Source organism: Cyprinodon variegatus, unplaced genomic scaffold (assembly GCF_000732505.1).
Source record: "Cyprinodon variegatus isolate N-32 unplaced genomic scaffold, C_variegatus-1.0 Scaffold327, whole genome shotgun sequence".
NCBI classification, from domain to species: domain Eukaryota; kingdom Metazoa; phylum Chordata; class Actinopteri; order Cyprinodontiformes; family Cyprinodontidae; genus Cyprinodon; species Cyprinodon variegatus.
In genome coordinates this window covers 97953-114006 of record NW_015150780.1, presented here as the reverse complement: position 1 = coordinate 114006, position 16054 = coordinate 97953, and the positions used below count along the sequence as shown (strand labels likewise).

The following is a 16054-nucleotide window of genomic DNA, read 5'->3' as shown; positions in this document are numbered from 1 at the left end:
GTGGGTGGTATAAATTGCCACTTAACGAGTTGGTTCCTCTTCTGCTGATGGTGGCTTTTGCAGCTGTCAAGTCTTTGCTCAGACGCTTTGCTTCCCCCAGCAGGTCAAATTGTTGGTGTAGACACTGTGGCCTGGAGGTTTGTCAACATTATCCACTTCATAAATGTACCCACACTAAGGCAGTGGTCAGTGTTGACTTCCACCCCAATGGTGGCTTTTAGTGCCTTTAGTTTAAATACTTCAAATTTTGGCATTGACTCTTCAGTAATATGGAGTCTTTTTGTTGCATGTCTTTTTTTGTCTGTTCACCACTGTGCCTGTGGTTTTGTTCTTGTTAAACTCTGCAGACGCATTTGCATCACAGGTGCTCCTGGCCACTGTTTATACTTCACGTTGCCAGGCTGGGATTTAGAAACGGGGATTGAGGTAGATGGAGAGTAAACACAGCTGGCTATCTTTTTCTCACCATGTTTTCCGTCCTGTTGCTTTTATGCATTTCCAAGTGGTGATGGTCAATTATTTACTAATAAATAATTACCTGGTGTTGACAAAGAGCCTTCAGGCTATTTTGTTTTATATGAGCAGTGCAGCTTCATTCACAGTAACTATCTCAGAGCATCCCACAGCTCTTCAGATTCTGTGAATTCAGGTTTGTTTACATGGCGATGAGATGTTTACTCTGTCGTCGTCCTTCTCCCCTCCTCCTCCTTCCTCTGATTAACCCTCGTACTGCATGCTGAGCCTCAGTGTTTCCTGTTTGGGAGGAGGAGCACCCAGAACAAGCTAGTTGGCCCGCCGCCTCGGTGAGACTGAGAGAAGCAGAGAAAGAAGTAGAGAGCAAGAGTGGCAGAGGTCCAGGTCTGTGGGCTGAAGTGACTCATAGCTTACGGTAAAAGCTGCTGCTTCTCTCCACCCCTCTGTGGCAGCCCAGCTCGGCTCTGCTTTTGCTCCCTGTGTGTCTTTGAACTGACGTGTTGCAGTGGGATAGGGACAAGTCTGCTTTTCTGACTACAGACAGACAGACAGTGGGGAGCTTCATTGCAATAATATGGAGTTTTCTATAAGCCTGATGCTGTCTGGGTTGCATTGCTTTTCCTAATACAAAAGCATGTAATATGGAGCGTTAAGGCTGGTTTATGCTCAGAAACCAGGTCGTGTGTGTCGCAGTTAACGCAGATATACCCCATTACTTCCTCAGACACTCTGGTGCACCTCTTCAAAATTGTAGGTGACCGCAGACAGTGCCGCAGACAGGAGGCCTCTGATTGGTCAAATCTACATCAGCTCTACTCTATGCGTATTTCCTGTTTGGTACCTTACCGACTGGTTTTGTTTGTATGACCGCCATTGTGGAAAACGACTCGTGAAGATGGACCAGCTAGAAGATCGAGGTGTGTGAGAACGCTGGGACCCTTTTTACACCTCATGTCCCTCCGATGTTGCACAAAATTGCCCCCATTTCCTCACCACCTTGGCGGTATCTAGACTCACAGCTAGTTCGTCATTGTCCCTCTTGCGTTGTGGCATGGAATAACAACGCAGACCATGCTTCAAAATTAAGCATAAATCTAAAATATCTGCAACAAGCTCACTGCGACTCACTGCTGCGGGAGCATACACAACCCTTTAGTCGTACAGGTAAATCTCAGCTCAGTCACATCCTAATCACACAGAAACAAGAATGATTGCTCCCTCCTCTCTTTGACCCAACCGTGACATTTAACTGTAGGAACACACTGGCTGCATTCATAGACCTGCTGTCCGCTTTTCTCTCCCTCCTGACTCTGTATTTCATTATCCAGTTATGTGTGACTTTCTTTGAAAGCCATCCTGATAAATCTATCCTGTGTGTACCCATGTGTATTTATGTGTGTGTGCAAACGTACACAAACATTTCCTTCCCCTCCAGATGACTGGGACTCGTGTGTTAAAAAGTAACGACCTGGTCTGTAAGAGTTGGGGTCTGTTTTTGGTAACATTTCAGAAATTATATCTTCTTAAATATGTCCAAGTAGCTCCATTTTAGTTTAAGACATTAACAAATGTTGTTTCTTGCATCATGTCTGTTTTGGCAATTAGTAAGCTGAGCATTCAGATCTTGGTTTTTGGGGGATGTTTTATGTTGTTTTGTTGACATAAAAAATGCTTTTTGTGGTTAAAAAACAAACAAGAACCTAACACTGTCCATCACACTGAATGCATCATCTACACAGTGAGGCACGGCAGAGGCAACCTCATACTGTGTGGTCATGCTTTTCTTCAGCAGCTTACTGATGATGTGAAAATGGATAGAGCTAAAAACAGGTTATGATGGAATGGCTCGAAGCCTTGAATCAAGTCCTTCTAGCATAAATAAATTAATATCGTTTTCGTTCAAAAGTTACATGAGAAACCTTAATTCCTCTTATCATCTTCATTAGTTTCCTTTAGTGGCTTCTCTCGTCTTTGTTTAACTCTTAGCTTTTAATGTGTTTGTGGTGTTGCTGAAAGAATTTATGGCTAAACCCCTTTTTTATTTGTGAAACACTTTTGTTTATGGCTTGTAAAAATAATTTACAAGTTTTATATACCAGCAGGCAGCCGTTGATGCAACAGAACAACAAAAGGACTTCTTAGAGTAAATAGGCCTTGCTGTTTGTAGGAGCCGTGCAGCTAATGTGCTAAAAGCTTATCTGCTGTAGAAGAGAGTATACATGCATGATGGAGTTGATGTGCTCTTTAAGTCTGCTGATGACGCTGTAAAAGAGCCTTGGGAATCCCCTCAAAGAGAGCTGGGATGTCTTGTGATGTGATTAAACATCAGCTCTGTGTTAACCACAAATGTTCGACACTCACTCTCTCTGTTTTTCTGTGCTGGCTGCTTTTCTCTGTTTTTTCTCCTCCGACTTTGTCTGCAAAGCCTGGTCTTCTGTGACGCACGAGTTCTCCTTTTCTGTTGCCAATATATAAAAACAACCCAACTTGCTCACATTCTGACTAGCCCTAGGGTGGGTGGTATTAGTCAGCCCACACAGACTGCTCTATAGAAATGGCAATCTTCCAGCGATTATAGACTTTCTCCAATGTTGCATTTTTCTTCTTTTTGCATAAGTAACAATCCATATCCTAGGGCACTTTAAGATAACATAGTATGAAGAAGGGAGCTATTTTTAGGCTGGCATGCTAAAGACAGGTTTTGACCTGGTTTATCGCTCAGATGAAGAGGAAAGATGGGGGATACAGAGAAGAAAATATGACGTCTAGATGGGTTAGATCTTCATAGGACAGGTTGTCCTTAACTTTTGTAATAATAAAAAATTAGACTAGTAAGGCCAAACGAATACAAAGAAAACAAACGGAGCAATTTACGACATACAAATTTCAGTAAATATATTCATATCGCTGGACCGCAAATTTTATATTGTTTTTTTTATATATTAAAAGACACAAAACTGTTCCGCACTATAAAGTGGAAGGTTAAAGGATGATTTACATTTTCTTATGAATAAGGAGGTGTATATATAATGTATAAAAATATTTATATGTATATATAATGTATATGCTCTCCATTCACTCCATCTCTGAATTTTGCAGAAAACTATATCCGTACAATTTTAAAGTCGGTACAAACCAGAAATGCAAATCTTTCAGTGTCCGGTCATCTAATTTAGATTTTTTTTTTTTTCATTTTGGTCACAATTTAATTTAAGTCAATCAAAACAGTTGCCTCCAATTAGCACCAATCTCCATGTATTCCTGCATGCTCTTTTATAATGGCCCTCCCTCTTATGCTGTTCTTTACTTAGTGAAACACCATTTTGCTAAATTTGCAAATCCATTGAGTCAATGAATTAATTAACAGTTGGATCTTAGATTTACTAATATTCAATCATAACATCTTTTTAACATGAAATTTTTAACTATTTAGCAAAAGTTAAATATATGCATTCATTCCAGGTCCTCCCACAGATACAAACAATCCAGTCCAATACTCCACGTAAACACAGCAAGCATCTCTCTGGAAGCTTAAGCAGCATTTATCACATAGCTGGTGATTTGTAAAGTGTCTAGGCTGACCTGTGGGCAAGTTGGCTGAGGAGGAAGAGGTACAGGATGGAGAGGGGTTGATGGCTACTGTTGGTGCTGCAGATTCACTAGTGTCGGGATGTCCCGTGGTAAGGAGAGGCAGAGTCCCGGGGGGCAGAGGCTGACCCCTCTTCAAAAGCTGCTTCTGCTCCTGCTGGCGGAAGCGCGGGGGCACCTCTCTGGGCAGGTAGCGCTGCTGCTGGAGCAAAGTCTGCGGCTGCTGTGCTGTCTGCGGCTGGCATACGGAGGGGGTGCGCTTCCCATTTCCACTGCTCTGGGGTACGGATGGGATGGCACCGGGGTTGGCGGGGAGAAGAGGAGGGATGGGGTCGGGCTTGGTAGAGTCTGGCACTGTGGAAGTGGGACAGGGAAAGGGCAAGTTAAAACAAGGGAGTGTGAATAAGGGATGAGGGAGTTAAAGGAGCATTAAGCATGAAAAGTGCAGCTGAGCACTTTCTGGTGTTAGGATAAACAGATTTGTCATCTTTGAACATAAAATACACAGGCTGGCTACAGCAGAACTGCTTACTGTTTTTTTTTTTTTTTTTTTGATTTTAAACATTTCATAAAAAATGAAATAGAACTGAATTGTAATTGTACATGTATACTGTTTAGTAATACAAAGCCATTCTGAACTTTTTACAACCAAAAACATCCAAATAGTCATTGGGATTTGATGTATTAGATTGACAGAAATTAGTACAACATTGTTAAGAGGAAAAAAAAATGGCTTGCAAAACAAAATGCTTTGATTTGAATGATTTCTCCCCATTTCTGGCTCTATATTTTACTTTGCTCCATTCCTTTTCCAAACCACTCTTACGAGCTACACTTTCCATGTTCAAGAAAAGCAAACCCCAACATAATGCAGAAACCAGTGTGTTCACCATGAGGTATAGTGAATTGAAAATGTGCTTTTACATGTTTAACTAAGAAATTAGTGTCATTGCAGTAAAGGACATCTTCCTATGTGTTTTGTTTGCTCTAAATAGCTTTAATACAAACTGCAAACACAAATTTTATTGGCTACTTTAAGGCAGTTATAGCCACATTTACACTACCCTTTTGAAACCATGCAGAGATCGGTTCGAGCATGGTAACCACATAACTGTTTAGTGTAAATGGCATGCAAAAGTGAACTGGACTGCGCCATACACAACCACGCTAAACTGGTACTAGTTCATCAGAAGTCTCGCCGCGGTTCACTTCTGGTTCAGTTGTCAGATAACAAAGAGCACATGAGCAGATTGTGTCATCTCCTTACCGTCAGCCTCCGTAATCATGAAATTTCAGACATTCATAAAAATACCAGCTTCCCTACCATCCCACAGGATTTCCAGTGATGATTTTGCTTAGCAGTGTGATGAACCTGAACGTCTGTTGTTGTTTCCTACATCTGTAAGCCACGATTAGACTATTGTTTGTCGTATCCACTTCCCAAAAGCCGACTCTTTCAAGTAAATTCACCAAAGGCTGCCTTCTTTGCTTAATTCTCCGCAAACAACGAAATATCACAATTATAACCAATCTTTCTGAATGTCACGGGTGCCGCCATGCTGATTTGCTGGTTTGCCTCTAGGGAGCAGTAGTACCATTGATCGTCACTAGGAGGCAAGGAACCTTGCCAGCGTGGTGTGTAAACGGTCGTAAGGAACCGAGGTCGGCACGGTTAACTGATCCAAGCTCGGTCAGAAGTCAGCACGGATCGGTTTTTTAGATGGTAGCGTAAAAGGGGCTAATATATACCTGCAGGCCCATGGCTTTACTGAATTTTATTTGGGGACAACCAAGTAAACTGAGAACAAATTGCAAACCCAACCTTTCAGGTTTTGTTTGTAAAAAAAAAAGAAAATTGATATAGACATGCATTCTTCTCCTTTACCTTTATAATTGCACAACTCAGAATTCCTTGTTTTAAAAATTATGGGATAGACTTTCTTTTTAGTTGATCATATAAAATCCCTTGTTTTTGTAAAGTGAGGAAATCCGAACAACAGCAACAAAAAAACAAAGTGTAAAGACTTTAACAAGCCTTTTCTTTTAAACCAGTCATTTTTGGTAAACCTTTGGAGCAGGGTGATTCTTTAATATTGTTTTTATGCAAAAACATTGAAGCTGAGCAAATGAAACACAGCAACTATGATATGGATTGGACTGTAATAATACTAGTGGTCATTTTAAGATTAAACAAAAATAATTTTAAAAAGCCTTAGGGAATGAACTATCACTGTCTGTTAGGCATCTATTAACTGATAATAAATAGGCCAAGTAGCAGATAATGCACTTGGACCCACTTGCTTCATTATTGAGGGTTACTGTCTGCACCAGTACCTAACCCCATCACCAAAAGCTAGTCCTGCTTTGTGGCAGCTTATAGCCCCTGAAATGATTAGCTCTCAGAACATGACCAAACCTGTTAGCCGACAACTGTGGATGCTGAAGTCAAATGCTGATGTCCCACTAGTTTTTGTTACCCCTGGCAACAGAGCTGGTCAGCTCCGATCAGCCATTTATAATAGTCTGTACTCAAAATAGCTGTGCTTAAGGATAGAGGGTCTGTTTCTGCTCTCTACACTCTTAAGGAAAATAAGAGCCTTTTAAACCTCTAAACCGCTAAAATTACTTCAGAAAACTGTGTCAACCTCGTATTTGCTGTGAAGCAGGTAATGTATGGTAGGATCTTAAAGATAGCTACATTGGAATTAGAGGAAAGGAGAAAACTTGTAGCATGGTAACTAAGCATTTAGGAAGATTTAATTTGATGATTCATAACTACAAGCAGCAGCAGTTTAACTACAGAAAAGCTCAGTGTGTGTGCTAACAGATACAGACACAAACAAGAGCACACACACAAATCTATGCATACAGAGAGCATTCAATATCAAAGAAAAGGGCTATTTGACTCCCCATGAGTTTGGCTACAGATGCACTAAAAACACAATGCTCTTTTTGACTTAAAGTGATAAAACCACCAGATAACTAACTGCATGAAAAGTAGAATTATTCACAATATTTGGCATGTGAAATTGCAAGAGAACTCCAGGGTAGTGGTTGTGGTCTTTAGTTTTGGGTCTGGACCTTAAAGCTCTGAACACACTTTTTAATCTTCGATCCGATTTTTTTTCATGTTCTACTGACTGTGTATAGAGAGGCACCGACTAGGTAGGGCGAGCAGATCTGTGTATATTTTTTTCATTTCTGTCTCTGTGGCACAAAAAATTAAAACAATTTCCCACATTTCAATTAGACAGATAATAAAAGGTTATTCACATAAATGAATTAATAAATAAATAAACCACTGGTACAGCTATAAAGCAAAGCCCCACTTAACGAGTCTGTGCACCATCTCACATGTTCTGTCGTCTTTAAGTAGTTTTTGTTATTTCGCAGGACTGATGAACTGCGTTTTCTGTCCCTCCTTGTTTTTGTGAGGCTAAAAGTGGATCACTCTTTCTGTAACTACTACTACATCTTTTTTCTGTCCTCCTGAACTCCTATCATGGGTAAAAGATTTTTGTCTTTTTTTGTTTTATTGACTGTTTTTGTACAGTCTGTCCCGCTTGCAGTATATGCAATATACGACTCCCAAACTCGCACATTCCCAGTGCAATTAAAAGATTTTATTTAGTATTTTCCCCCAAAATGGATGTTTTACTTTGTGTCAGTGTCTTTCTTCCAGTCAGACCCATGGCATTGCAGTTGAAATACTGTGTAGCCCGACTAAAATAGACATAGTGTCTATCTCCATTGGAGCTATGCATTCAGCTAATCATACTCTGAATGTTTGTTCCCTATGAAGTTTCTATTTGAGCAGCAGTTAGATTTCATATTTTATGGGTTGTTTTTTTTAAAGGCGTTGATTCTGTTAGATGTGTCAGTACTGTGATTTGTGAAAATATGTTTCTATAAATGTACAATTATTATTCCTTTCTGTAAAATCATAGCATAACAACTGGGGAAGATAATTTACCCTCCAAACAGATCTTTGATCATTTGAGGTTTGACAAAATCAATCAATTTAATTTTGTTTCATATTTCATTATTATTAGGCCCCGGGTCTTGGCTCCCATGTTTGTTGATGTGCAGGTTTCTTTTGACTTCCCTGTATTACAACAAATCTGCTGCTTTGATTACAATACTGAAAATAGCGCCATGAAAGTTTCTGCAGCCCAACTAAAGCTCCACCTCTCACATAAAAGGATCTTTTAGTGAACATCACTACCGTCCGTGCAAATTCAACATCATGTATGCCATAAAGCATTGGATTGGTTATACGTCTACTACAAGCTAATTCAAAGTAGAAGAATAAGGCAACTGTGGTTAGGGGGACAGCAATAAATCATAAACGAGGATCAAGGTGCGGTTCCAGAGCTAGCCCATGACGGAACACAAAAACACAAAGCGCAGCGGTTAATCGCCTCAGAGCATTTTATTATATAACACAGCAGTCTGGTGAACTAAATTCTAAAAAAGATATTGAAAATGTGTTTAAAGCCTACTACAGACTGTAGTTATGCAAACCCAAACATCAGCTGATTGGACATGAGGTGCACTGAGCCAAAATGGTAGCTCAGCTGCAGGCTGGAGAGAGGAGGGCGACCTTGTGAAACTAACCAACAAGCTAAACAAAACAAAAAAAGCTTTCAGGGGCCTAAATGAGTTAGAAAAAGCATTGCTCTGCTACTGGCTGCCATCCAGCGTCTTTGCAGCAAAGCGCAGAATAAGTTGTGCACATGCGGCCAGCCAGTCACGTCCAAAAGCAAAGGGTTATGTAATGCTGGGGCCCAGGTTTAGGGGAGAGGGCAACATGTTGCAGTGGAAAATACAAACACAGGACAGGTCTGCTAATACATTCCACAGTTGTGTTGGTGCCTCTCATGCTGTTATAGCATGAAGGGATTCCTCAGACAGAAACTGTGTATGTCATCCCTTACATCTGCATCCGTGTCCTTCTGCCTCTCCCTGCAGCTCTGAATCATCAGATACATTCGAGTTTCATCCCATTCCACCCCACCTTTCTGTGCTCCTTTCTCTTTTTCCCCTTCATCCCCCCTGACTATTATCCTCTTGTCATCAATGCTGCATTAAGGTCAACAGATGGCCCTAGTAATTCCAGGTCAATTTGCAGGCTTTAGGGGTGACTTCCTAATAAAGCAAGAGGAGCCAGTGATTGCGCCACCTCGTAGTCATTATGGATTCGACTGTTGGACAGTTGAAATTCGGATATATGACGTAAATCCTTCTGGAAGCTGGGAAGAGGCTGGGAGGGTTGTGATGGTGGGGTGGGGTGGTGTGGGGGAGTGGGTCAGAGTCTGGTTGCTCTGTAGGCCAATCAGAGGAAAGAAATGATGAGGGACAGAGAGGGTGAATGAAAAAGAAAGCTGGCGTAGAGGAGGAATTGAAGGAGGCAAGGGAGGGAGGGTAGTGGATGAAGAGAACAGTGTGTGCACGAAAGTCTCTACACACCCCCACCACCTCCATCCCCCCCGTGTGCTCCTCTGTGAGCTCCTGTCTCACTGCCTGAAACCAGCTTGGCTCCAAATCCGCTTACAATTAGACCACTATTTGTCCCTAGCGTGTTCCACCACTTTGGCTTCTATATTTCAAAGAACAGAAACACACATCTTTCACATATAAAAACACCAATACAATGAAACTAATTGTATTATTGAGCATGATTATGAAAATTAAAGATCAATCAGAGAAAATACAAAGCTCTCTGGCTGCTAAAACACATGAAGTATAGATCTCCCACAGCTGCACTTTGCTAAAATAGGGATAAAATAAAAAGAAAATCATTGCAACGGAGTAAAGCGAGAGATCAGAGTGAATCTCCATGACAGCCTATTTGCAAAAACACGGTCCTCAGCTGTGAAGCTGCACAGGAGAATTCCCAGTTCATCAAAGATGCACATCAAACGTTGGCCTTGGGGCTGTGTGTGCTTCACGCGCAGGAAGACATCTCATTTTCAACTTTTAAAAGGGATCCTAATTTTCTAAAAGAAAAGATGATAGCCCGCTTGGCTGAGTGTTTAAGACTTTGTAGTGAGGTGGGGGAGCGGGGCGTCTGAAGAGACATCAAAGAGTTGAAGGTAGAGGGAAGAGAAAGAGGGGTGGGAAGCAGGAACGGTCTCACAATCTCCGGAGTAGAAGCCACAAACAAGCCACATGACCTTCAAGATGAAGGAAACCCTCAGTGGATGGGTTGCATGGGCAAACATGCAAAGGAAGGCTACATTCAGTAATTTACTGGAACTAATTCATTAGACAAGCTCTTGTTATGAGTAGGGCAGTTATGTCAACACAATCTAGTATGAACAGTTAAAAAAAAAATATTGTAGAAAATGGCATGTCGGAACAAATACCATTTCAAGACAATTGGATCTGACATGGAAAGTCAGATATAATACCATTTAAAAGAATAATCAATTTTGAGAGAAAAAAAATCTGTATTCTTTAGTAACTAAGGCCTAACCTTTTTCAATCATCAATAAAGGATTAGCATGATAGAAGTTAAAAACCTCTCATTATTCCTGCCCATGTTGTTCGACTGTTTTTGATGATTCATTATTGCTGAAAAGCTCCAAGTCCTTCAGGTTGGAAGGCCTCCTGGACATCACCCTAATTTTTAGCTCTCTCTACAAATTCAACTTAAGAGTCTATCTTGACCACTTCAGGCAATAATTGTGGAATCATCTGCATTACTCAACAATTTATAACAATTTGTATGTTTTATTCAATTAGATCTAATTATGTTTGTAGAGGTTTTTAATAGTAAATTATGACTTTGTTTCTCCGGGGTTTTAAAATGTTCTTTCAGCCACTGAGCTCTGAACTGAATAAAGTCCGCATGTTCAACAAACTAAAAAAAAAGAAGGCTGGTTCTGTTCTGGGGAATCAGCGAGAACCGTGGAGATGATTGTTCAAAGATGATTTTTTCCTAAACTGCTAAACATCTTTAAGAACCCCCAAGCATCCCCTTCATCAGCCTGTGGTAGAGCAACAGCGTCTGCAGTCAGGAGCTTCTTTAGAGCAGCTGTAAGACAGACCACTAAAGGAGATCCTTCCTGCCCATCAGCATCTACAGCATCTCTTTTAAGAAACCCTTTAAAAAAAAGAGTTAATACAACATTTCATTTTTTATTATAGGTTGATAATTTTATTAACTCTCTAATTTAAACTCATCATGCCACCATGCAGTGCCAGGAGGATGTTGAGGGAAGCAAGATGGCATTGATTGATTGATTGATTGATTGATAGACTTGACTGATCTCACGGTGGAGAAATTTACTTGTTACATCGACTTAATAGTCAAAGCTGTGTAAAAAAAAAAACTCTGCTAAACTGCACTATTAATGATAAATCAATGGGTTTTAATCTGATGCTCAAACACGCTGTAGTAGATGGGTTTTAATGAAAAATGTTCTGGGTCTAAAATGGAAGATTTTCGACCCAGCTGTTAAGGTAGTTGGAGGATGTCTGCTGCTGTAAGCTTGTTTCTTCTCCAAAGGCCATGGGAGAAAAAAGATAGAGTTGACAGAGTCCATCATGATTTCAAATAAAAATCAAAAGATCACTATTGGAAAACTGAAAATGACTTAAAAACTTAAGAAATATCATAGAAAAAGACCAGTCTTGCCCAAAATAATGGGATTTCCTCCACAATCTATTAATATACTCAAAGGTTTCCTTTTTTTAAGCAACCGTTTATGCTACTGTATAGTGGTGTGTATGCCATTTTTGCTTTCAAGCTACAACAGTACATCAGGGTTATTGAAAATAACAAGGAAATACAGACATATCCTTATCAAGTTAAAAAGTAGGGGGAAAAAAAACATAAAAAATTGCTGACGTATTTAGCAGCTTCCATCTCCTTCTTTAAAACGTGAGCAGCAAAATCTCACCAGATTGGACCAAACGTTTGAAGTAGAAGTAAATTAATGAGACACAAACACCTCCCCTTATCATATTTCATAAAGAGACTTATCATTCACAGCAATTAACATCAACTAGCACTGTCAATGTAATTGAGAAATCGTTATATAGCTAAGTCCATCAAGTCTCTTCTATATGCCTGAATAATTCATCACCAACGCTCTCTCTGCCTCTTAGGTGTGTTTCTAGCTTAGGACCTCTGATCCTCTCCAGCTTTACGGGTCAGAGAGGGTCGTCTCCAAGACTCCTGGTTACAAAAGTCATATACAGGACAGTAACAAAGACCTTTCCTGGAGTCGTCACTCCCTTTGCTCGTGCCCTTTGAGCCGACAGCTGTCAGCAGCACGGATTCCTCTGTGTTATGATTCAGAGGAAGCGAAGCGTGAAAGAGGCTGGAATGTCCTGTCCTCCTGACCTGAGCTGCACCTGCTGAGCCTGACTTCGACTCCAGCTGCAACAGTAACTTCATACAGAAACGGCAGGAGAATGACAATTTGACTGGAGAAAAACCTTATCCTGCATCTACTTTACTGTAAATTTATGATTTCATATTTCAGTTTAAGAGAAATTGGTTCTCAAAATTGTTATATTATCTGGTCAAGTTACGGTTCATATTAGGGCTGAAGCAATTAATCGGAATAATCGATTTTTTTTTTAAATAATCAACTAATTTAGTGATCAATTAATTGTTAACTGGAGTATAGAGGCTCTAATACATCCCTTTTTGCTGCCAGAGCAACCCACTTAGAGCAGCAATTATATAGAAATTATTTAAAAATATATATATATAAGCATTTTGCATTTAAGATTTTTTTAAAAAATGTCTGTCAATATGTTTAATCCAGAACTCAAGTGGAAAAGTTTCATTTGATTTGATTTCATAACAAATCTCCTTTAAGGTACCTTTGGCCATCAAATTATTAATCAATTAATTGAAAAAATAATTATAAGATTAATGGATTTGCAAAATAACCATTAGTTGCAGCCCTAGCTCATATGTTTAAAATCAAATTTATTTGCCAACACTAAAAAAAAATAATTAAGAAAAAAAAGGGGAAAAAAGGATTTGACTCTTATTTTGCATTGTTAGAATAAAAAATAAGTGTTGATGCATTTTAAACAAAGGGAAAGTATTTCTAACAAGTCTATAGGTGCAAAGTTACAACTGAATCCATCTGCTATTTCAGTTTTTTTTATCACTATAACCTTTTTTATAAAACTGCTGCTTTGATTTACGCTGATGATAGTGGGCAGTTATGACAAAAAGGCACTCTTGTATAAATCCCATTTTGATCACAGCGCTCAGATATACTGGAAATAAGTGAATGGGAACGGTGAATTAATTAGTTATGAAATGACAGCTGTAGCTCTACTTTCTAATAATGTTTTCCTCTATAACAATATGTAAATGTGTGCCTTGAAGTGTGCGTGTGTACGCTTTGCTCTTCTTTTTGATAGGACTGCAATCTTTAATAAACAGAAGCACAGCAGCTCATTAAAACTAAGAAACAAGCAGTGGTGCAGTTTGTTGACACCGGGATGCCTGAGGTGTAATTCACCGAGTTGTTTATAACTACGTCCCTTGCTAACAACCAGCCCCCGCTTTGTTTTATGCAGCGTTACATCCAAAGCTACTGGGGTGCTGACCTGTACAGCCACGACAACAGAAGATAGATTGCACATCACTATGGTCACAACCGTCTGCTTTTTCCTTTACTGTGTCATGCTGTCACCCAGCAGTGAGATTAAATTTTAGGAAAAAAAGGTTAAGAATGCAATATAAGCCATCAGAAGAAAATCCAATTCAAAGGTTTAAAAGCAAGCCATGGAATTATGAGCATAAAGTAGTGCAAACAAAGTGGAATGAAAATGACTAAATGTTCCATGCTTTTATTGTTTTGTTTTCACAAATCCAAAACTTGTGTGCGTTTGTACTCAGACTCCAAAGTCAACAGAATCTAGAATGTCAATGTGCTGCAGCTGCACCTGCTATTGGGGTACATCTGTACCAGCTTTGCATTTCCACAAACAGGAAGGATTTTTTTTTTTTTTTTTTTACAACAGAGCTCAAGTTCCATCAGATCCAATGAAGATCAACATAAAAATTTTTTCCTTTTCTTGTACATGACAGCAACAATTGGTTGTGTTCTTTCTTAAGGCAATCCACGTCTTGTCTGTCAATGATCTACCAATAAATTGGTATATAGAGTAAGCAGTTCAATGTTTTGGATGTTATATTATACTAAATCAATTATTGGGCAAAAAAAGAGAAAATCTTAGTTGCATTGCTACTGTTTTAGAATTAAATGCTTTAACTCTACTCTTTAGATGTGTAATCCTCCTGTATGGGGAAGCCCAGGCACAGTTTTACTAAAATCAATAGTAAATAACGCCTATGAGCACAACAACACGCTGCTGAGCAGTTTAAATTCACACAGGACCAAGGTAACAATAACAATGACAGAGAGCAGAGTACTTGCTTAGCTGCCGACTCCTTTAAATCTAGTAACAGATCTGTCAATCAAGTTCTCATTTTCTCCTCTTTTCTAAGCAGGAACTGTTTGCACAAGTTTAAAGAACAAACCACCAACTAGTGCTGTGGCGGGGAATTACAATATTTCAGGATTCTCCTGTGCTGTGTATACAAAGAGTGTTATGTGAACATCTATATATAGATTGATTTTAACAAAAACTGAAAGAAAAGTTGTTTTCAGGGAATTTTTGTGTCATCGGGGTCTGTATTTTATTCTACAGAGTAAATTATGAGTAATACAATTAATCATTAAAATGTTTATTTTACTTTAATTTAACTTCCTGTTGCATTAGATTCCAGTATATATTTATATTTTAGAAAGGCTATGTATAACCTTCAGATGTTTATGTGTTCATAAAAAGAGTATTTTACATTATATCAAAGAAATCAACAAACAAAAACATATAATAATTAGATTTCTTTGCTGAAAAACACCTGTCTCATTTGACTGAATGACCCTCTTAGCGTGGGAAAGAAGCCATGAATGATGCTTTTTGAATCTGGTAAAAAACACCAACGATGGGCCATGAAGACCAGGAATGAGGACAGCTGCGAAATGGGAGATTCTAGACCTCTGATCCAACTTTCAAAGTCAGCTTAATAACCAACGTGTTGGTATATTTAGAAAAAAGCACAGCAAGTAAAAAGTTTTTTCTTTCTTTTCTTACTGTTATATTAGTGGACTGGGACAGAGAGAGGCAGCATGTGTTTAACAGAAGTCGGCCAATAGAATCAACCCACAACGGGCCCCCTCAGCTGTGTCGGCAAACAGGAAACTGGAGTACAGTCACATAGTTTCATGTAGCTCCATCTGTTTCTTTTGCTCTCGCATGCACTTTTCCTGCTCTCTCAGAACAACCTGAGCCCCGACGTTTCAGCAGTGGCCTTCTATTTGCTTCAGACCAAACAGCAAAAGATTCTTTTCAACCTTTTCCTGGCAGTCCAACCCCCCCTTCCTTCTGAATCAGGGTGGGCCTCTCTGCCAGACCATTCAGGAGATGGAAGCAGTCACATTATTAAGATGCTTCAGGAGTTACTGAAAATCTCCTGAGGATGAACACACATGTATTCATTCTCCCAAACTCCAGACATGGTCTTAATTAGGTCCCAGTCTCCCTTAAATTATGATCACAAGCAACCTGTAGTGTAGGTAGATAGACCAAATAAAATACCTCATCCTATACAGATTCTTTTTTTTAAAGGTTTATGGATTTCTTGCCAGTTATTGTTGCTGTTGTCAGATTAACTAAAACATCTAAAACATGATCATACATCACTGGTTTCATTTTTTCCCCCTAAAATAGCTCATTATTTCATGAAAAATCAAAGAAGGAAATGCTTTCATAAATCCAGCATTGTAGGCTGTTTTTGAGAATGTGGATATTGAAGCACATAATTGCACATAATTAAATGCACAAAAAAGAAGAGAATAATATTGTATAATGTATGGATTTCCTATACACAACTACTGTATGTATATATATATATATATATATATATATATATATATATATATATATA

At 39.2% G+C, this 16054-nt stretch overlaps 1 protein-coding gene across 2 annotated transcripts in view; it reads right to left on the bottom strand.

Annotated features, from left to right (window-relative positions):
• Positions 1 to 16054, bottom strand: part of LOC107091165 (trinucleotide repeat-containing gene 6C protein-like) — a 55170-nt gene that overhangs the window by 20612 nt on the left and 18504 nt on the right. For both annotated transcript variants that reach the window (XM_015384934.1, XM_015384935.1), the window contains exon 3: positions 4057 to 4416. In XM_015384934.1, the coding sequence (XP_015240420.1) occupies positions 4057 to 4416 (360 nt within the window). The remainder of the gene's footprint in view (positions 1 to 4056; positions 4417 to 16054) is intronic.